Source organism: Zootoca vivipara, chromosome 3, assembly GCF_965207765.1.
Source record: "Zootoca vivipara chromosome 3, rZooViv2.hap1.1, whole genome shotgun sequence".
NCBI classification, from domain to species: domain Eukaryota; kingdom Metazoa; phylum Chordata; class Lepidosauria; order Squamata; family Lacertidae; genus Zootoca; species Zootoca vivipara.
The window spans coordinates 101,938,642-101,961,887 of NC_142586.1; the positions used below are offsets into that span (position 1 = coordinate 101,938,642).

The 23,246-nt window shown below is 42.4% G+C and overlaps 1 protein-coding gene across 2 annotated transcripts; it reads right to left on the minus strand.

Moving 5' to 3' along the window:
• Window positions 1-9,527: 9,527 nt before the first annotated feature.
• On the minus strand, window positions 9,528-23,246 carry LOC118083084 (heme-binding protein 1). Of its 2 annotated transcripts, none has more exons than XM_088666771.1 (6): window positions 23,126-23,246; window positions 18,347-18,510; window positions 16,277-16,362; window positions 11,618-11,759; window positions 11,293-11,476; window positions 9,528-10,877 (listed from the first exon to the last, which is right to left on the minus strand). In XM_088666771.1, exons 2-6 carry the CDS (start codon window positions 18,492-18,494, stop codon window positions 10,703-10,705), a joined length of 735 nt encoding a protein of 244 aa, XP_088522897.1. In that variant the 5' UTR covers window positions 18,495-18,510; window positions 23,126-23,246; the 3' UTR covers window positions 9,528-10,702. The 2 variants fall into 2 exon arrangements, with proteins under 2 accessions (XP_088522897.1, XP_088522898.1); XM_088666772.1 differs by lacking the exon at window positions 23,126-23,246 and adding an exon at window positions 19,586-19,745.

Sequence of the window (23,246 nt, forward strand, 5' to 3'; positions counted from 1 at the left end):
ATATCCTACAGTATTTCTAAAAAAATTGTCGGGAAGCTGTAAATGATACACATCCTTTTGAAAATAGGCCTGCAGGGGGTTGGGGCCTGAAGATATAATTAGTTAAAAATAATCAAGAAAGGGGAGAATATTCTAGAAATTTCTTCTTGGGAAGCTGCAAATAATATAAGATCATAGTTAAGCATTTTATTCATTTAAATATTATTATTATCATTCATATTTAATTACTGCTGTTATTGTCTGCTCAGTCTGTTTAATTTACTTCACCTAGTTTGGCTGTGGAGGAAACAAAGGAGAAAAATTTTGTTAATTAGGACACAATCGATAAGTTATTAACATTTTCCTTATGTGGTTCTGAATTCTCTATGAGGTTCACGTATCTTGTTTGAAAGGGATTAATATTATTATTATTATTATTTACAGGAAAGAATGAGTTAGATGCTACATTTGTATGTACAGAAAGAAAAAGTAGAAATACAAAAAAGATACAAAAATAAAACAAAATAAAATTTAGATTACCACTCACACAACAATTTTTCAAATGAAATTGGACTTATCAGATTTTTTTTTTTAAAAAAAAAGAATTATCATTAAATAATACAAAGACATTATAAATTGGAGAGGAACCTTAAAGATCTGAAGGTGAAATATCCAATTAAGATGGAAAAATGGTAAAATAACGGAAAAAGCTTTGAAATTCATCATGTGCTATCTGATAAAAGAGAACTCTTTGGGGAAAAACACAGATGGTACCTGAACAAACATCAGTAATAAGTTTTTGGATATGCAATAAGTGAAAGACCTCATTCCACGTGATGGACTGGTGGACATGCCCCAAAATATAACAAAACAAAACACTTACCAATAAATCTAATAATTAGCATCACAAAACAATACCTGGTTATTGTTAGAATAATTTCATAGACATAATGGAAAAACTGATTTAATAAATGGAAGCAGATTATAAGCTAAAGAGAAGAGGCAAAGCCAAAGAGAAATGAAATTACTGTTTGTATCTCCTCACTCCTCACTTTTTTTTTTTTTTTTTTTGCTGTGGAAGAAAAGAATTGGCAAAACACTCAATCATTGCTACATTAGAAAAGGGAGGGTTATATTAACATAGGGTAATGCTTCGGGGTGAAATGCAAATGAGAGATAAGTATCCATCCTGAGTACCTGCTAGGAAAGAAATGGAGCCTTTTGTTTGCATAATTTTGCATTAAGGTCCTGAAAGAATTTCTGCACCCTGAATCTCAGCATCCTGCTGGAAAGGGAAAATTATTTCATGTGAAAATCAGTCAGGAAATGTTCCTAAAATGTACAGAGTTTTGCATGTTGAACTGGAATTGGCAGCTTCTAAACAGTTGATGGTTCTCAATGGTTCTTTATCTATTTATTTTTACATGAGGAAATTTGAATTTAAGTTTCATGTGCAAAGCATAACCTTGAACCTCTTAATTAATTTATAAACTACTCAAGAGACAGACTTATAGTAGTACTCTGCTATTTATACCTGTGGAAAGAATCTGGCATGTTAAGATTTTGAAACTTGGCAACCATTTAACTTTGATGGACCAGTAACATACATGAGGTTGTTTTCCCTCAGTGGTTCAAAGCTTTACATTAAGAAATTTGAATAATATTTCATGAGCAGATTATAACCTTTTCGCCCCTTAGTTAAAACCTCCTTTTTCTCCTCTATTTTCCTCTTCACGCTGACATAGCCTCTGTGCATGTACAGAGTTCATGATTCGGCAGTCTATTGTACCATTTTTTTTTAAAGTGCTGCACCTCTTGACAAAATTACCATCTGAATAAAGGAGGGGAAGGGGAAAGAGTAGATTTTAAAGTAGGGTTAGATTTCAAACAAAAGATAGAAACATAGCAGTGTTTTTTTTTCAGAGCCAGTTTAAATTCTTTTTCCTTGTTTGGAGTCCTAATACAATTTGATACATTGTTTCTTGTTTCTTGCTGCTTAAGAAGCAGGCTTAAAAATATTAAACTAACTTGGAAGCTGCAATAAAAGTTGGGTCAGATTAAAGTCCTAATGAAGTCACCAAATAAACACCTCATACCCCAGGCAAAATAAATCTTGATTTGCCCCCTTTATCTACAGGGTTCGGGGTGAATTCGTAATTGCAAATGTTTTCGTTTGTTTGTTTTTAATTAATTTATTACAGCCATGGCAGACTAAATTCTCTGCCCCCTTATCTATGGGTAATATGGCCATAGAGCCAGAATTCATAAAATCCTTTGCATTCTCATTGATTTTCAGCCTTACCAATTCCAGACAAAATTTTCTGGCCCTTTATTTACAGGGATGGTCAAGGCTCATTCTGCTTGATTATGAATTTGTATGTGCTTGAACTGTTGGCTGGAGTTTTGCAGTTAAAAAAAATAGCTGACAATATGGTGGTAAAAATAACACCAGACATTCATTTTCAATGTATGATATACCATCTCTACCTCTTTCTAAGTGGCACCTCAAACTCTTCATGCCAAACTTTAAAAATCTATCTTTCCATCCTTCTCCACCAAAGAGTAATGCTTGACTGAATTCAGGTCATTTCACTAAGCCACCAGAGTTTAAACTCACTTTTCAGTGCTTGAGTAATCTAGTCCACCCCTTCTGAAATATGGGGATCTCAACACTATCACTGCCCTTAGGATACACATACATTTGAGTACAGACGCCTGACTGGGAAGGAAACACAGGCTATGCCCTATCACGGAAGCACACGTGTGTACTAAGGGAAAAATAAGGAAGGGGAAGATTAAAAGTACCAACGTTATATAGAAGTCTTTAGCAAACCTTAAGATTGGATAAACAGTTTAAGAGGGAATTTACTTCCTTACTAAAACCATTCTGTCCATTTGAATCAAGGTTAAAGTGACTCAGATAGACATTTGCTGGCTATGGAGCCTCTACTTTTAATAACATTTCCCTAGAAGGAACACCATATTCCATAGTCACATGGTGAAACATTACATACAGAGCACATGGCTCCCTTGTGACACAGACCTTAAATATTGTGAGTTCACAAACAGATTGGGAAATGTTGAAGACTTTCATATGTGCTTAAACTTTAAACCTTAATAGAGAAAGTGATAAAAACTTATATAATCACTCCATAAAAACAACAATTACACTCTTGTTCCAACTCTGAAAACCAATAATCTTTCCTTGCCAGAAAGCAGAGCTGGGCTGAATTTCAACCCATCACCACATCAGACACATTGCCTTTCACATAGCTCTAAAATGGGGGTTAGAAGGGACCCTGAGGTCATTTAGTCTAACCCTCTAAGATACAGGATTCACAAGATTTGAATGAAAATACCAACTTTATACAGAACCCTTTAGCAGATGAGTTTTTTCCTTAAGAGACTGATATTAGGAGCCCAACAATAACCCTTCTGTCCAACACAATTGAAGTTAAAACTAGACTCAGATAGACAATTCCTGGCTATGGAAGCTCTACCTTTGACAAACAAATCACCTTTATTGGAATAGCTGTTCAATTTTCCTTTAGTCAATATTCATCTAGTCACTTGGAGAAAGACTCCCCTTTGGAGCCTCTCTCAATAACAAACATTTGCACACCTCATTCTCATATTTATAATGTTTAAGATTGATCGGTTCAACATTGTTTCTATACTAGAAATTTAAACAAGTTGGCAGTTTTAACTATGCACACTTAAGAAGGCAGTCTATGGATGTTGTAGCCAATTTAAACACACCCCATAACATTCTAAACCTTGAGTACATCTCTTATCCACTTATAGCTGGAGTTTATGAACATTTTCAAGTTTAAAGTATTTTCAAAGCATTGAGCAAGCATTTTTAAACTTACAGCTCGTTATTTTCCTTCATCCTGCCCCCTCTTTTTACTTTTGGAGAGGAAACAATGGCCTTCTACAGCCTCTTTAAAACAAACCTTTACACACTACCCCCACTCTTTTAAATATTTGCCATGTTTTTGGGTTGATCAAGCCCTTACATAAGATTATTTAAGCAAGCTTGCCTTAATTTTTATATTATTTTAAACTATGCATGCTTTAAAAAAGGCAGTCTGTGGGTGTCATGGCCAAATTTTAAACACAAACCCCTAATTTCCTAAACCTGGATTATATCTCTCATTTACTTTAAGGGGAACAATGAACTATAGCAGACACAAGGATCAGACGCACATACACTTAACAGACATCACACATACCCAGTAACAGACAACATGTAACGTGTAAACATTCTGAAGGGGGTACTGGTCTTCCAGGGTCAATTTTAAAGTGGAGATTCTCTGTATGTTAAAGGAACCTCCTGGTAGCCATTTCCCCTCATCTGGGTGGTCCATAGTAAATCGGACCCAATGTTTTTTTCTTACAAAGTTTTTGCAATTGGTTCCCTTCAAGCTTGTCCGCCCCGGGGATTTCATGCCAATTTAAGAGAACGAATTGGAGTGGACTTTCATCCTCAAAGTCCTTACCGGAGCAAAGCCTCAGTTGTGCTTTGCCTCGGTTGGGAGTCTGGGAAAGGAATTCCTTAGAGTGGGTTGCACCCATTTTACTTCTGTCTTTTTATACTGCAGTTCTGGGTCCCCGACCCTGTTCCTGGACACTCTTAACTTCCCGAGTCTATGACTCACCCCCACGTCCTAGTGGTGTTCCTGCCTGCCGTTCGCGTGCACTAACTACTAGGCGGCCTGGTGCAGCTAAAACCCTATTGGAACCCTCCCACTGGTCATCAATTGCCTGAGGGTTCCACAGCAACTTCCCTGCCTCTTACACACTAGACTCAGATCCTACTGAACGCTTGCCTACGCAATGTCAGGTCGGAACTGAGGAATACAGAGTAGTAGGAGAGGAACGGGCGCACTTGCAATCTCTGGTCATGGGTCATACCTAACAAAGGTCGCCATGGCAGGGGGGCGTCTTCACCCGAAGATTAAGAGCAGAGGAATAGGAAACAGAGCTGGGATAGCCAGATTCCCAGATTGGTAGAAAAGCGACAGTTTGCTCAGACTTCTGCTCAGTTTGGCAGAAGGGAGCTGGGACAGTCTTTCTAAGCTCTGCGTTTAACGTAAAGACTGTTGCCCGGGACCTCAGTTCTACTCTGTAACTGTGCCTGGCAGCCTTGCTGCAACTAAGGTCCAAAGAGGAGAGTAGAAAAGGATAGTCCAAGTGGAGAAATAGATTTTTAGTTGCTGTGGTTCTTAGCTCACCCAAGGTGTCCCCTTTTAATACTCACGACCGATCCTTTCAGTCGAATCCCGTTGTCTCCAGCTTCCAACTGGTTCCTAAAAAAAACAGCCTTGTCCCTTTAAACGTTGCTTCGTCCTGGGGGTCCCGCTTGGACTCTCAATTACTACCAAGCGCCTCGGGTCCTGAGGTTGGTTTACCCCCCTGCAAAAGAGGCAAGGGCGCGCTGGGCTCCCCTTCCTCAGTGAACCCGGAGCTCAAGGCAAAACTGGGTCCCCGAAGTGGTCGCCAAACTGTTGTAAAAATTTTGCAGAGCTACACGGCCCTAGAATTAAGTGGATCCTCGACCCAGGAAGAGTCCAGGTATCCTGGCAAGCAGACAAAGTTTAAGCGTCTCCTGCCCACCAAATAACAGAGACCAAACCAGGACGTGCGAAGCAAGGCACTTTTATTTTTGCTGTTGCAACAGGGTCCTTCCTCTCACACAGGAGAACAAGGAAGGAACCCCAAACAAAGATGTCTTGTCCTTAAAAAGAGATTTGAAATTGGTTTCAGCCCACCCCCCAGAAGCATCATCCATATGTCACAGAAGGGGTGTAGCCCAAGACCCCTCTCCCTAGATTCATCATAGGTACATCATGAAAGGGGAGGTCTGGTGGCAGTAATCTGAGCATCCTGGACCCTGCCCCCTGCCCCCAAAACCTAATCAACAAAATTGAGAGATATTTACATTTCCCTGTTTCCCAGCCAAGTTAATCACACCCTTTTGTCTGGCAGTCAGGTATCAGGATGCCAGGGATTATCACTTTAATTCCTGAGACAATGAGAAGGTTCCCCCCCACCCCACTTCTTCCTTGCAGAGGAACACCTGGTCAGAGAGAGTCAAAATGGTGTCAGTCAGGCCTGTTTTCCTGTGCTGCTTCAGACATGTTTCTGTACATTCATGTACATGTTTTATGAACAATTATTATATATATATATATGACCTCAAAATTCTTATAACAATATGTATTAATGTACTAAGGTGCTTAGGAGGTAAGAAATATTTTAATGGCTATGCATATCTCCACCACTTGCTCTCCTAGTTTTCTTAATATGGATTATAAGGGAAAGTGAACCAAATTGAGCATAATGCATTACAGTGGGATTCTATGAAGCCCCACTGAATTCAGCAGGGGGTACTACCAACCAGATGAGTAAGACAGCAGACAAAAGGAGGAGAAATGTTAGTGGCCTGGAGTTGGAGAGATGGAAGTTCATATATTAATCCAATATAATCAGTGATATATTTGGACTAAAAATAAAAATAAAAAAATTCTCCCAGTAGCACCTTAGAGACCAACTAAGTTTGTCATAGGTATGAGCTTTCATGTGCATGCACACCTCTTCAGATACACATCTGATGCATGCACACGAAAGCTCATACCTATGACAAACTTAGTTGGTCTCTAAGGTGCTACTGGAATTTTTTTTTTTGTTTGTTTGGACTACGTCAGACCAACACGGCTACGTACCTGTAACTTAATATCTGTACTACTGCAGGCTTTTATTTAACTTAAGTCAGGTTTGCACCAGCACTGCAGCTTTATTTTAAATGGTTTGATCCTGCACTGCCACTTGCTAGAAAAACCATTTGGGGAGAAGTGATGCTGCTCATTTGGGGAGAAGCGTTTTCTAGGCTACTAAACTATTGGTTTATTCCACTGAGTTGTATGGGATATAACCATACTATAGTCTGTGGCCTCACCTATAGCCTCAGCTACAAACCAACACAAGACCAAAGCAAGGCCCTAAATCTTTTTGGCCTAATTTTTCAAAGATAGCTGCAACATTTCCATTCTTCTGGGGCTTCTCCCAGCCTGCAGGATTTCACAGTAAGGACCGCTAAAGACCTCCAAGTCCCAGGCCCCTTTCAGGTAACTACCGTAGGATGCAGGCAGGGCTCTTTGTATTCTACAAACCTATGCAAAATGTAGAATTTGGCACTCAATACAACAGTCAGCATCCCAAGAAGCTTAGTTTTTGCCTTTACTGTATTGGGTTGAACAGGTTTCTAGTCTTGGCTGCAAAAATACATCAGAGGGGGAATTCAGCTTAGCTCTCAAGAGAATTTTCATTACCTTGAAACTTCCCAGAACCAGCAGATTATGCAAAATAGATGCACATTTGCTTTATCTGCATAAAAGATTACAGAATTCACCTTTTCTTGATACAAAACTTTGATGTTTTGTGTTTGCTTTAAATAAAACAAACCCTATGGCTACATCATCCAGGCCCATTGTTTTTAAAATGTGGAATCCATCCATACGATTTTTATTCAATTCTTAATACCTTAATATTGCTTCTGTCAGGTGCCTGGACTACTGATCTCCTGTTAAGTTTCATCTTCAGATATCAAGATGACAAATACATTTAATGCCTCCGCTTTTGCTGCATCATGTGTTCCTAGGCTTATAACAATTCAGTACCGTATGTGCCTCACAATGTCTTTGGTAGCTACTGTTTGGTAGCTGTCATTTCTAATGTGTTTAAAATACCTTGCTTTTTACTATTCGTGCATTTCTTTGTGTTCCTGTTAGATCTTTGATTCTTCATCATTTCAACAAAAGCCTACTGTTAGACAAGAGCAGCCTCTGGAGGAAATGATATTATGTTAAAATAACTGACTTGCCACTGCAAAAAGTGGCTTAATCTTCATGTTTGCAAACTTCTAAAACAATTATTTAAAAGGTGAGATCTTTGACAGTGCTAAGAACAAGCAATCAAATACCAACCTACAAAATTTGCTTCTTCCACACCCAGGCAACAACAGGATACTACACAAATTACTCCTGAGTATTACCACTGCTGCACAGTATTGAAGTTAGCTCTGCTGAGGTGATGAAATAATGAACCTGGATAACCATTCACTCTTTTCTTCATCTACTCACTCCAATTAACTTAAAAATTTATGCTTCCAATGTCAAGGTTAAAGGTAAAGGGACCCCTGACCATTAGGTCCAGTCATGACCGACTCTGGGGTTGCAGCGCTCATCTCGCGTTATTGGCCGAGGGAGCCGGCGTACAGCTTCCAGGTCATGCGGCCAGCATGACAAATCCGCTTATGGCGAACCAGAGCAGCACATGGAAACGCCGTTTACCTTCCCACTGTAGCGGTACCTATTTATCTACTTGCATTTTGACGTGCTTTCGAACTGCTAGGTTGGCAGGAGCTGGGACCGAGCAACGGGAGCTCACCCCGTCACAGGGATTCGAACCGCCGACCTTCTGATCAGCAAGCCCTACTAGGCTCAGTGGTTTAACCCACAGCACTAGCAAGGCAATGCACACCTTTCACTGCTGAAAAAAGAAAAAATGCATTTACAGACGTGCAGCTGAGTGGGAATTTATATTGGTAAGTGGCTATTATATACTGGCCACAGAACATAGCTAACAGAAGCATGTCATCTTATTAAATTTTCCTTGAACGTTTCCGAGCACAGTTCAAAGTGTTGGTGCTGACCTTTAAAGCCCTAAATGGCCTCGGTCCAGTATACCTGAAGGAGCGTCTCCACCCCCATCGTTCTGCCCGGACACTGAGGTCCAGCACTGAGGGCCTTCTGGTGGTTCCCTCGTTGCGAGAAGCCAAGTTGCAGGGAACCAGGCAGAGGGCCTTCTCGGTGGTGGCGCCCGCCCTGTGGAACGCCCTTCCATCAGATGTCAAAGAAAAAAACAGCTACCAGATTTTTAGAAGGCATCTGAAGGCAGCCCTGTTTAGGGAGGCTTTTAATGTTTAATAGTTACAGGTAGGTAGCCGTGTTGGTCTGAGTCGAAGCAAAATAAAAAAATTCCTTCAGTAGCACCTTAAAGACCAACTAAGTTTATATTTTGATATAAGTTTATATTTTGCACACTTCTTCAGATACACTCAGATACACTTCTTCAGATTCACTCTGTGTATCTGAAGAAGTGTGCATGCACACGAAAGCTCATACCAAAATATAAACTTAGTTGGTCTTTAAGGTGCTACTGAAGGAATGTTTAATAGATTATTTTATTTCATTTTTCTGTTGTAAGCCATCCAGAGTGGATGGGGAAACCCAGCCAGATGGGCGGGGTATAAATTTATTATTATTATTATTATTATTATTATTATTATTATTATTATTGAAGAGGGAAAGACTTTCCATTTCTCATGGTCAGATCTGATCTGTAATGCAGATGTATTGCATGTCACATGGGTACTCTCTGGGTGTCAGGCTTTTGTTTTGTATCTGGATCTTCCATCTGAGTGGTGACCCCCACCGGTTACTGGAGTCGAATGTTACAAAAGTCAGTAAAATGCGATACACAGAGAGGGTTGGGCTAGATTTTATTTCAGGTTTACTTTGTGCTACCAGCCTTCTTTGGCAGAGGACAGCAGCATTCATGAGTGTGATACCAACCAGTCAATGCACAACGCAACACACAGCGACAAAAAATGCTGCCAGTGACAACACGTACTATGTGGCCTGCTCAGCTCGCACCAAGCCTGCCTGATTGAGAAACTGGTTCATAGGCAGGAGGTAGCCAATGGGTGGCATTTATCTCTTTATGTGCTCTTGGGAAAACAGGAGGACTTACAGGCCAGAGATCTCTGCTTCTCAGATCTCCCTTTGAGCCTTAGCCCTTTGGCGGGGATTTCCCATTTGCTCTTGGACAGGTTTTCACATTATTCCAGTCAGGGAAGTCTAAAGCTACCCCATCCCAAACTGTGGGAATGGCTCTTCTGCTGTTGGATAACAAAGCTGACTAGCAGCTTCTCATGCGCATGGCGAAAAGGGATGCTCCAAGGCATCAGAAGTAAAATCCTCCTTCCACAAGTAACTTAGTCATAACCTGTCCCCCAGTACATCCGCATTTGCCAGTTACGGACACAGCTGTAGGCAGTGGTGTTTCAACCTGCTCTCCAGATTCGTTTCAGGATTGATACCTAACCCTTGGAATGTGAGCTGTGGGTCGCACAACAGCTGCAATCCCCAGTACAACCCCCAAGGAGGGGGAAGGGCCATGGCTCTGTCGTAGCACAACTGCTTTGCATTCAGAAGGTCCCAGGTTCAATCCCTGGCATCTCCAGGCGGGACCGGGAATGTTCCCTACCTGAACACCTGAGGAGCCACTGCCGGTCAGCAATTACAATACTGAACTAGATGGACCGATGATCTGACTCAGCATAAGGCAGCTTCCTGTGCTCCTAATGCACCTTCATCCAAATGTGGCATGGTTGCACTCAGGGCCCACTGAAGCAGACACCCCTTGTTCCTTCCAATGCCAACTCCACCATCACCAACACCACAGCACCCCCTGCAGGAGTAGCATGGAAACCACCTCGGGGAGATCTGTAACTCCTTGGTTCGCGCAGGGGGGAAGGAGCACTTCATCTTATTCTACAGTGAGTCAGGATGTGCATTCCTCTCCTTCAAAACTGCCATCTAAACCGGATCCAGTCACGGAGGGTGGATTGTAATATTGCCGGGGATTCAAGGTGCTTTCAGTCTGCTCGCCGGATAAACCAGATCTCATTGCGGCGGTTAGGGACGCCAGGGTTCTGGTATGCAGCCACCAAGTAGGTTTCGCGAAGCACATTTTCTGTGGAGCCCAGCAACTCCCAGAGAAGGTGAATCTCCCGTAGGATTGTTTCTTCTGTAGTGGTCCCATAAAACACCCTTTACACAAGGTGAACAACAAAACAATTGCCCATAAAGATCTAGTGCTGTAACTGTTTCTCTGCTCACCCATCCCTCTATCCTTCATTATACAGGGCTCCTAATCTTGGAGGCTGGGGGAATTGGAGAGAGCCAGCTTTCTTTCCCGTCTGCATTATAGGATCTCAGAACATCTGTTCTCACTTAGCCACTTTCTTCCCTGCCATGCATTCCCTTTCTCCCAGCTAGGATAAGAACGCTTCCTTCCTTCCTTCCTTCCTTCCTTCCTTCCTTCCTTCCTTCCTTCCTTCCTTCCTTCCTTCCTTCCTTCCTTCCTTCCTTCCTTCCTTCCTTCCTTCCTTCCTTCCTTCCTTCCTCTATTTGGAGACCTGTGGCACATGAAACATATTCCTAGAATGCATGAGTCAGAGCCCACCTGGAGATAACCCGAAGTGGTGCTCTCTCTTGTATCTGGATGTCGGGGTCCAAGGGGAGAGGGGGGTTAGGTTGAAATTCTTCAGGGAGGTAATAGGCAGTCATGACTTCTTGAAGCAATTCCGTGCCTTCCTTGTTCAGGTGGATCTCGTTGAGCACTGGCACTGTCATCCCCAAATGGCGGCCTAGATAAAAACACACATAAAGACACCAGAGAGTGAAAGAGGAGGATCTGCAGAAACCCAGCTCTGGCCTTTCCAGTTCCAGCGGGTTTAGCTGCTGCAGGCTTCCATGTCCCTGCCACGATGACGCTTGCTTCCACATACCTAGGGAGTTCTCCTTGCAGATGTACCGTATTAGTTTCATGAAACCCATAGAGATGCTTTGCTCATATTTAGGTTCTCCTCTGGTAATGCATGCCCATTTCCCAGCTGGGTACTGTCGTTCCTCGTACGCTAGCTCCTCACACTGAACCAAGAAGGAAAAAGAGTTAGTGAGAGCTAGGCACTCAAACAACACAGGGTGGGAATTACGTACTGAAAAAGCTTTGGCACTAGAGGAAAGGGAAGAGGAACTCCCAGTCCATCCTGTGCAAATGAAGTGTTGCATCTCCACTGCCAAATATTAACTAAATTTATATTCCGCTTTTCCTCCAAAAAGCTCAAGGCAGCATACATTGTTCTCCCCACTTTCCGTTTAGCCTAACAACCACCCTGTGAGCTAGGTTAGGCTCAAAGTGAGGTTATTGGCAGAGTGGGACTTTGAACCAGGTCTCCCCAGCTTTAGTTCAATATTCTGCACCACTCTGGTTCTTTGCATGGAATAGCCAAACAGAAAGGCTGATAGTGTAGGCCAGATACATCTCAATGTTGTTAAGCAAAAACTGGCATTTACAAAGAGAATAGAGATTTCTCCTTTGTGACAGGTTGTAATACCTTCCAAGTTTTTGGTGTTTTCTTTTTTTTAGAATCAGCTGCCTTAAAGCACACTCAACACAGCATAAGGTATTAGGATGCTTTTCATTAAATTAATCATTATTGCTTCTCTAAACCACTACAGATAATTGGGAAATTCTTCAAAATATATTTGTCAGGATAATAAACAGTTTATGTCCTATCTACAGAATATACGTTAATAAAAGGTGTCACTGTTTTAACTAATTGTTGCTGAATTAATAATAGCATTAACCTGGAGCTCCACAGCATTGAAAATTGCTTAAATAGTTATTTTGTCAGTTATCACTAGGGTAGGTTTATTATCCCAGCTGTTCCACTAAGACACAAAGCTCATCATTTTATCTTAAGAACATTGTAAAAACAGAGCTCGTAACCACAAGTATAACACAGCCCTAAAGGGTGCAATCTACCCAGGCAAACTAAACAAAAATTACTAAAGACACAAAAATGAATGATTAATGATTAATGTAAGGGTTTTTAAAAAGCAGGAGCCGGTAAATCTGTATGTTTATATTATAGGAGTCAAGTTTGCTAGCTCAACGGAAAGTGAGAAGGGAGGAAATCCATCAATGCAGGTGGGAAAGAAAGAAAACAACAACTGTATATCCAACTCCTTTTGGTGCAGAAAAAATATAGAAAACAAAACAATGCCTTCAGCAGTCCCAGGAACTATCCTGCACATCTTTGGAGCAACAGCTCTATAGACACATTGGAATGTTTCAGAAGACAGAAGATTCAACTTTTCTAAGGCTTGCATGCAGTTTTGGGTTGGAACAGGACAGAGGGGGGATGAAGTGACTCTTCCATAAAGCATTTGCATGGAATTATTATAGCTAAACAGAAATGAAGAAGAAAACGACAAAGAAAACCCTTCAGAGACCTTACTTCAGGTAGTAAATGTAGAGACAGTGGCACAATTTAACATCAAAGGCTAGTAGTAGTATAATTGCATCAAAGCTGATGAATACCACTTACATGGCCCTTATTTATGGTCATATAAACTCAGTTCAGATGTAATGACAAACCATGGTTTGATGCTGGTTTGGGATCTTGGAATGAGGCAAACGGTCTGTGAAATGACATGTTTTTGCATTTGGATGAAAACATGGTTTGACACAAATTAGAAGCTTCTGCTTTTAATCTCACCTTGCGTATGAAGGAATGAGAGAACCCAGAGGGAACACCTACTCATTGTCATAATAATGATGATTGGTTTGTTATTACATCTGAATTGAGTAAAAATGAATATTGGAAAATACCGTATATTTGAAGGATCTAGGTTACTTGCAGGAGCTTGAGGCCACACTCCCACCTCTATGTGCCTGAAAGTCAAGCTGCACCTCAGGAAATGGATGCAGTTTTCTCACGAAAACTGAAAGCTGACCTTGCTTTCTGACCTCATACAAATACAGGTCCAAAGAATCAAACAAAAGACAAGGAAGTGCTTGTAGATTGACAAATATAGACTTACTGCTCCTTCAACAACCAGGGGGAAAACAAAAACTACTTAAAAGTAATTCTCCCTCACATGATATATAAAACAACAGAAGACACTGCAGAAGACCAGGTGGATTGAATTCAATATAGATATCTGTATTGAAGAATCCCAAGGCAGTGCATGCTTTTGTTCCTGTTAGTACTGATATGCAGAGGCTGAGCTAACGTTATGACAATAGGAAGATAATACTAGCCCATCACTGCAATTGGCAGTGGTGGGTGAACAAAAAAGAGGGAGTGTTTGGGAAGGGCACTATGTGAGGGTAGGCCAGGAGTGGCTAACCTTGTTCAGCTTGAGAAACTCTCTCCAATGGCCACATGCCAGCGCACAGGCACACACACTCACAACTCAGCAGAAGAGTAGCTGACACATGGCTGACATACATTCAGGCAGAAGCATATATTCAGCAAAAAGGTGGGCAGGTAATCAAGTACCCATATCCAAGGAACTTGCCCGAAGGCAGCAACCACCACCACGCCCATGGGCATTTTCTTCACCCACTTCTTCCCTGCAGGGGAGAGGAGATCTGCTATGGTGCTTCCTGCACTATCGTGCCAATGCCCAACAAAAAGCTACGTCTCCAACAATAATGTCACGATTTTGGGGTTGGGGGAAGTAAGCTGTATGTGAGATCCTTCTGACCCCTGAATCCAGCAAGTGTTAAAATATAAACCCTGTGTTGAGGTGATAGCCTGGTGATGGGCTGTTAAGGGAAACAAAGGAAAGGGGCTCTGCGTGAGATGGCAAGTGGGTGAGGCCCCTCCCACAGCTCCTGGTAAGTTAGCAGGACACAGCTAGAGTTTGGAGTTGAGAGTGAAGTGATGCCACCCAAAAAGAAAAGAGTGAAGTGATGCGACCTAGAGGAAAAGCAGCAAGCTGGAGAGATGAGCCAGAGCAATGCTTGAGAGCATGTTGGATTTCTGTTTGGATCCAAGGGGAGAAACAAGAGGCTTTTGCAGTGTTAATGCTGTGAACTGTGCTATCGCAGGCTCAGGCTGTATATAAGTGTAAATAAACCATGTATCATAAAGACGCCAAAGTCTCCACTGTGCCTCATTTGAAAAGGAGACATGAACCCTAGGTGAGCACCTGGAACCCTGGGAACCTGGCACACTAATTTCCTAGAGCTGGCAAAGTGCTCTGCTTGCATTCTGTTGTTCTGTGCTTTGGCTGCTCTTGAGAATGATAGTTAGAGATCTGTATCTCTTCATCAGACACTGGCTGTGCACACACTATAAAGCGCATTCAAAACACATTATTTCCCCTGTAGTTTAACCTAGTTTTTACAATTCCCAGCCACCCTTAACAAACTACCGGTGCCAAGAATTGTTTGAGGGAAAGAATGTGATTTGAATGTGCTTCAAAGGTGTAGCGTGCAAACAGCCATTGGTGCAAAACTACAGGAAGCTCCTGTTGACCTACTTATGCTAATCACTGTGCCATCACCAGCTGTGGTGCGTTCAGCAGAAATCAAGTTATTGTTCCTCTTTGCAGCCTGCCAAGGACATTACAGGCAGCTTTCAACTACATTAATAGTGCACCTGAATGCTGAAACATGCAGTCAGGAGGAGATGTTTTGGGGGTGTTTTTATAAGCCCTGATTCACAGGAAATTGCCAAAAAGTATCTGAAGGCACTTGGGGAAGAACAACAAAGGCAAACAACAACTGAAACTTTTTAAAAGGTGGAGGGTAATTTTGGGTGGTGGGGTTTTTAAGTCACCACTGATTTGCTGCCAAATTGTCAGGAGGTCCCAGTGAGCCATCCCCAAATCTGTGGTAGCCACCCCTGCTATACAGTATGACTACATCTTACACCCATTTAACTTGCACGATTTCAACCATATGCAGTTGAAGACAGGCCTGCCTGGGGTTATCCAGCTCATAAAAAGCCTTTAAACTCTCTGCCTTGCTTGGGAGGAAAGGCCTGGTCAGAGCACCAGTTCTGGGATGCTTGCTTGAGATGTTGTGGGGCCAACTGAGTGGCCATGAGAACTGGCACAAGCATCCCAGAGCCCATGCCTTGAGACTTGCCCAACAAGCAAGGCAAAGAGCTTAAAAACTCTTCCCGTGGTGGGTTACCCTGTGTGAAGGGCTTGTAGAGGATTCTCTCTCCTTCCCCATAACCCACTAGCCACGAGGGCAGGGTTGGTTCCAATGGTTTGGGTACTGTATATGTGGTTTCTCTTTATACACAGAACCTTTAGAAGCAACCCACCTGCGTAAGATTTGACCATACCATATGCACTTACTTAGGAACAAGTCAACTGAATTCAATGAGGCCTACTACTAAGTAGACAAGTATGGAATTCCAGGAAGACAGGTTTTGTACAAGTTCAAAGACGGCAAAAACTTGCATCGGAGTGCTGGGAGAGTCACAGATGCTATTCTGAAGAATTTTGGAGAGGGGAGGGACATATTACATGACTTATACGCTCTTTTCTCCACAATATAACACAAAGCTATGTCAGCCAGGTATATACACATACATTATTTTATTTATGAACAAGTCTGTATATGTGAGAGTGCTCACCTTCTCATGCTGTGATAAAGTAGCGTAGGGCACCGGCTCTCGCGTCTGGTTATGGCGCGCCATTTGCATTATTGGACCTGCCATCTCTAGCAAAACAGAGTGAAGTAGTGGGGAATTCACTTTAAGACTGAAAAATATCTTTAGAAGTTAAAAAAACAAACCCTGTAGAAACCTACATTTTTAAAACAAGCAACCCTCATTAGTATCTATAGGGTACACTATAGATCTAAACATGTAAAAAGGAGACATAACAGCATGGAGAGCCACCAGTAATCTAGCTCCCTATTTTCCAGCCAGGCAGGCCTCTCCCTCCTCCAATTGCCACTACAGGACTATTCAAGGACCATATTCTCCTACAGGGAGGAGAGAGGTTGATTTTTTTAAAAATCATCTGCTTCTTGCAGCTTGTCTTGGTTGTTGTATTATATAGTTTCGATTGATGCTGGTTGTTTTAATGGTGGTATCCAATACACTTGTTCTGTTCACACAAGGTTTTTTGTTTGTACAACGGAACTCCTCCCCTTCTTCTTCCCGGACCACTCCTCAAATCATCTCCAGAAGGCTGGAGGAAAAATCCCAGAACAGATTTAAGGAGCATGTGAGGATAAAATCGGTCTGAAGGGCCCTCCAACCAGTGGTGGAGGAAGGGGGCTGCGATAGGAGCAGGCCACCCCAGGTGTCACCACTGAGGGGAGGTGACAAAATGCTGGGCGGCACTTACTGCGGGGCCTACAGCGCGCCTGAGCCACGCGTCTCTCCTGGGAGAGACAAAATGGCTTGGGCGTGTGCAGGCTCCGCCCTGCCCAAACAGTCTGCCAGCTGCCTCCCCTCAGCTATAGGGTGGCTGAGTGGGAGGAGGCAAGTAGACTCCAGAGGCCTCGTGGTGCACCCCGCCCCTGGGTGCGCCGCCCCAGGTGCCCAAGCAGCTTCTTCCGCCACTGCCTCCAACCCTCAGGGTGTTGGGGGTGGGTGTCTGCAAGGGAGAGGAAAAGAAAACACCATTGCATGAGTGGAAGTTTGTTGCACTAGTAGAACAGCAGCACTGGAGGCAACCCACAATTTGTGTGGAGAGCCCATGTACACATACAGTCTTTTAAGGACAAGGAGAACTTTAACTTTTTAGTTTAGAGGAGAAACTGGATTTGCACAACGCTGAGTGTCTTGTGTCAATCACAGAGCCACCTGTTGCTCCTCCTTCCCAGAGTCAGGCTGTGCACAGCACTGATTGGTTCACTTGCCTGTGTCACAAAGCACCCTGCTCTCCTCTACTGCAGCACATTTCAAAATGTAAATAATTTGTTTTAAAAGCCCTTTAAAAAAAAGCACCAAACAAAGCATTAGAGCAGATAAGCATGAAAGCTGCTTGGGACCTGTCCACACCAGAGTTTACTGTGTGCTTGCAACTGTTGGCATTCCCATTTAAATTGCATAGCCCCCTAAAACACTACCAATCTCAATGGTTTTCCTCTGTAAATTTGGGTTTACCTGATATGGGGATAATCCATTAAAACGGGAGAAATTGGGCTCCAAATCACCTCACTTAGGGATGCAGGCTATTTGTTCTGCTCTTTTGGTGGGTGGATCAGTCATCACTTTCTGCTATTCACCTTTTCAAGGCTTTCATTTTTCCCCCCCAAGTGTGTGATGAGACTTTATAATTGCTTGGCTGCAAGTATGCCCTTACTTGGCAAAACAGAAGCAATAAATTAGAAGTTGGGAACAAACAGAAAAATGGAGTGCCTACTGGTATGAACAGGATAGACTGAAAGGGCTCCTAACATACAAATTCAAATACATGTGGCTATCATGTCTAATTCAAATGATGGTGGGAGTGGATTAACAGCTAAATAAAGCTCAAATGTGGACAAGCCCTTGGTGTGTGTGCATGCATGCTAGAGAACAAAAAATGAAATGCGGAAACAGTTTTGAACTAGACTGCTAGAGGCTGTGCATGTGAAGGCAGAAGGTCAAAGGCAAGTAGAAGCAGACCTCGCCTTGCAGATTAAAAATCTACTTCCTCCTCTCTTTGGAGGTGCAGCCTAAAATTGCAACTGGAATGCAAATTCATACCTTGGGGGAGAGACACTTGGTGAGTGCTGGCTACTGTCTCCCAATGAGAAAACAGCCTGTTCTGTTCCTCCCCATCTATTGGTTCATCCTCTTCATCAAGGACCTCATCATCCAGTTCATTCAGTTCCTCAAGTGTAATACGAGCCATAGTAACACTGTAGCTCCTGCAAAAAATGCAACAGAAAATTCTATACAGTACCTTGAGCAGTTTGAGTAATGTCATCACTGCATCTAGAGGGGAAGTGCTATAGGCACAGGATACCATTTTCTTGAGTGCTCTTAAGACATTTCCCATTAAGACCCAGGTGGCGCTGTGGTTAAACCACTGAGCCTAGGGCTTGCTGACCAGAAGGTCAGCGGTTCGAATCCCTGTGACGGGGTGAGCTCCCGTTGCTTGGTCCCAGCTCCTGCCAACCTAGCAGTTTGAAAGCACGTCAAAATGCAAGTAGATAAATAGGAACCGCTACAGCGGGAAGGTAAACGGCGTTTCCCTGTGCTGCTCTGGTTTGCCAGAAGCGGCTTTGTCATGCTGGCCACATGACCTGGAAGCTATACGCCGGCTCCCTCAGCCAATAATGCGAGATGAGCGCGCAACCCCAGAGTCGGTCACGACTGGACCTAATGGTCAGGGGTCCCTTTACCTTTACCTAGGGTTGTATTCAACGAAGTTGTCCTGCCCATCTTCCCACTGACATGCAAATTTATTTATTGGACAGGTTTAAAAAACGAAACACAATGGGAGCAGTGCGGGGCAAGGGGAGGGAAGTCACAAAAATATGATTTCCCATGTGTGACCAGTTTTCAGACATACTGATTTTAGAAGTGTTTACATGCAAGTAAGTTACATATGAACTTATGCTGTCTACTCAGGAGTAATTACCATTAATTGCATGAGAATAACTCAAATATTATCAAATTGCAGCCTTTCATTCTCTTATTGAATAGAAAAAGTATTTAAGATTCAATGACCAAAGAAGCCCCCAGTATTCAATATGTGAATAAATTATTTATATACTGCTAAATTTCATCTATGTAGATGGTTTATCGTTGAAATGCCTTACATTTCTTTATTTCTGTAATAATAAATAATAATCATAATCATAATTTTATTATTTATACCCCAGCCACTCTAGGCGGCTCCCAACAAAATATTAAAAACACAACAAAACATCAACCATTACAAACTTCCCTGTAGAAGGTTGCCTTCAGATGTCTTCTAAAAGTTGTGTAGTTCCTTACTTGACATCTGATGGGAGAGCGTTCCACAGGGAAGGTGCCACTGCCGAGAAGACTCTCTGCCTAGTTCCTTGTAACTTTACTTCTCAGCGCTGGACCTCTGTGTCCGGGCTGAATAATGGGGGTGGAGATGTTCCTTCAGATGTACAGGCCAAGGCTGTATATGGCTTCACATGGAGCAATCATATGCATGTTTAGTTTGAAATGTTCTGCTGACTGCTGTTCATACTCCCAGGTAAGCAAAGGATGTTGAGGTTTTTTCACTGTGTGAGTACGTGCATCTGGTCATAGAATCATAGAATCGTAGAGTTGGAAGAGACCACAAGGGCCATCCAGTCCAACCCCCTGCCAAGCAGGAAACACCATCAAAGCATTCTTGACATATGCCTGTCAAGCCTCTGCTTAAAGACCTCCAAAGAAGGAGACTCCACCACACTCCTTGGCAGCAAATTCCACTGCCAAACAGCTCTTACTGTCAGGAAGTTCTTCCTAATGTTTAGGTGGAATCTTATTTCTTGAAGTTTGAATCCATTGCTCCGTGTCCGCTTCTCTGGAGCAGCAGAAAACAATATTTCTCCCTCCTCCATATGACATCCTTTCATATATTTGAACATGGCTATCATATCACCCCTTAACCTTCTCTTCTCCAGGCTAAACATACCCAGCTCCCTAAGCCGTTCCTCATAAGGCATCGTTTCCAGGCCTTTGACCATTTTGGTTGCCCTCTTCTGGACACGTTCCAGCTTGTCAGTATCCTTCTTGAACTGTGGTGCCCACATAACAATTAAGAGCTGACAACATGCCCAGAAAGTGATTCAGCAATCTCCAGGGCTGGATAATTTGCCTAGTGATAGATAGAGCCTTAGCAACAGCTTGGTGATTGGGTCAGTAACCCTATTAGACTAAGGGTGAATTTGTGGGTTTTTGTGGAGAGTTGGTGGTGTGTTTCTGATGTGGTTATTGTGTTGTAGAGAGATAGAGAGAAGTACTGATCTATGTACTGTTTGTTGTTTTGTTCTTGTAAATAAAGCTGTATTACACGGTACTAGTGGCAGTGAGTTCCTGTGTTCCTGAAACTTGCCTTCATCTTGCAACCAAGAAGTTTCCGCTGTGCCTGCGCTACTCTGCTGAGTTCAACTGGTATAGTTGGCTTTTAAGCCAGGTTCAGCCTTGCCGGTCTTTAACAAAGGATTGCACCCTTAATGATCCTTAATTTATTTACATGTAACGTGCAAGTAGCTTCCTAAAGTAGTATTTCATGGGTCTACTCAAGGAACAAGGCATTAATATGTATACTGTGCATAACAATTTCCCATCATTTCATGTCTATTTTACTTGTATGTAGTAAACAATGATAAAATTTTTGAAACTGCTTGGCTAGACTATTAATGCATTCAGCCATTGCCACTAGTTAATTTATGAAATGGAAAATGAGGTGGAAAAATAATTATCCGTTTTGGTTTCAAGCCAGTTTGCTAGTGGAGTTTGTATGTACAGTACAGTATGTGCTACAAACAAACATAAATGAAATATATTTATATTTTACTTGAATAACTCATCTCATATACAGTAGACGTTATCTGTCATTCACATTGGGTTGCATCAGAACGAGGTTATTTGCACTTAGGTACCATTAAAAGAATGTTAAAAGTTAGACATCTCTTAAATTCTCATTACTTCAATAGGACTCAAATACAACTACTCTGGCTCCAACCCGCTGTTAGGAATTCTTTAGCATTTATAACTGTACACTTCTCCAAATTATTTTGAAACTTCTACAGCTATTGCCACCTCATAATAAACCATATTTTAAAAACAAATTGTTACTGTGTCATCACAGATTTATTAGTACCTTGTCATCACAGCATCCTAACCACACCCAGTCAAAGCAAGGATCCTTGAGGAACCTCCCTTTAGAATTTACTACAGTATTATACCTATTTATTTTTTAAATTCAGATACTGACCAATAAAAGGTCACCCTTTCTCTGCTTTGACCCTTAAGATAAGGTTTTCTTCACTTTACTCTGAGCTACTACGGTTAGGTATAGCTTCATTAGAAAAGTTATCTTGCCTAATGGTCTGTATAAAACAGTAGATCAAGATCCACCTTCTGCCCACTTGTGTCTTGAGAGTCAGACAACAGTGCACCATTGAAAGAAATGGAGCAGAGTCACAGTATAGGAAGGTATTAGGCAGAAATACAACTGGCACCATATTTTCCCTGGCATCCATCACCTTCATCATCAATAGGAAGATTCAGGAGATGCAGCTTTCATTTGCAGTCTAGCAATGCAGTGATGGGGAAAACACCTGTTGAATTTCCAGCCATGTGGCAACTACAGGTAAAAATGGGAAGGTTTTTTTTAAAAAAAAAACTAACACGCCATCAAAAAGGCAGGCTGTTCTGTCAAGATAGGGGGACTGGAACTGGAGATGGGTGCAGGGTCACAAAGCCTGAGGTGCAAGTAGATGGGTTGTACTGATTGGGATATGGAGCATAAAAAGAAGATGGGGGTTGGGAAGACATGCAAGAGAGCTTCTCTTGGGCAACAGCTGGAGCCTATGCAGGTGTATATGTTGGGGACAGTGTTTTCTTTTCTTTTAAAATATTTTTTAAATTCATATTACGTTGAGACACTATGCAGCAAAAAACCATTATACATCTAATATTCTTGCTTTGCATGCAAAAAAAAACCAACCACAATCCCAAAAATAAGGAAAAAATAAAACCAAGAAGGAAACGACCTACAAACGGGGTGGGGTGGGGCAGAGTAACAAAAGCACTATAATACCATGAATTAAAAGCACTGTCATGTGTTTCAGAAACACATAAAAGGCCCACCTCTCAATAAATTTGTTTCCTTAGAATCATAAAATTGCATAGTTGGAAGGGACCACGAGCCTCATCTAGCCCAGCCCCTTTATTTAGTATTGCGTTTATTTCCTATGTAGCTTTTTGTAGTGTGTTTTCTAGCAGTTTTTTAAAACCCTGTGTTATTGCATTGCTGATTACCTTTCTTATTATCATTCTATTTTTTTTATATCCCACCTTTCCCCCGACTCAAGGCGGCTTACAGATAAAATCTGCTAAAAAAAGAAACGCGGGGGAAGAAACTAAAAAACCACCCCTCACTAAAAAGCAATTGAATACGTTGAAAAAACAACGCCACGGGACTCCCGCATTCGCAATTTCCTCCACTCCGTGCACCGCACGGGACCCGTGTTTCGAACTCGGGAGCGTCTGAACAATTCAAGTAAGCCAATGAAGGAGTGAAGAATAATATATGAACGAAAGAATGAGGCGAAAGAAGCCGCTCCTGAGGGGACGAAGACCGCAGGCAACTGCCACCCTCAGGAATGGCAGCCAGACGGTGGGAGGGGGAGAACCTGACCCTTAAACTCCGCCCCCGCCCAAACCGCCAATCAACTTCAGGGGAAGAAGCGCGCGCAGCTCCCAAGCCAGGAATAGAGGAGGGGGTCTCAGGCCCACTCCCCTATTGGGTAGGGGAAAGGAGAAGGAAAAGGGGGGCGAAGCCCTTACCTGTCACTTCCTGCGTTCTCTGGCCGACCCGGAAGCTATTCCTGCCCGCCGAATGAAAAAGAGGCGGGAGGCCGAGCGCTAGTCGAGTCCCTGTGTGGGGCGGGGGTGGGAGGAAGGGAAG

What these genes read in the sequence shown, in the direction of transcription:
- LOC118083084 (XM_088666771.1), bottom strand. Translation starts at nt 18,494, where the DNA reads ATGGCTCGTATTACACTTGAGGAACTGAATGAACTGGATGATGAGGTC. An exon ending in CCAAGTGTCTCTCCCCCAAG is followed by an intron (nt 16,363 to 18,346) that starts GTATGAATTTGC and finishes CTGTTTTGCTAG; the next exon opens with AGATGGCAGGTCCAATAATG. An exon ending in CTGCAAGGAGAACTCCCTAG is followed by an intron (nt 11,477 to 11,617) that starts GTATGTGGAAGC and finishes GTTTTTATCTAG; the next exon opens with GCCGCCATTTGGGGATGACA.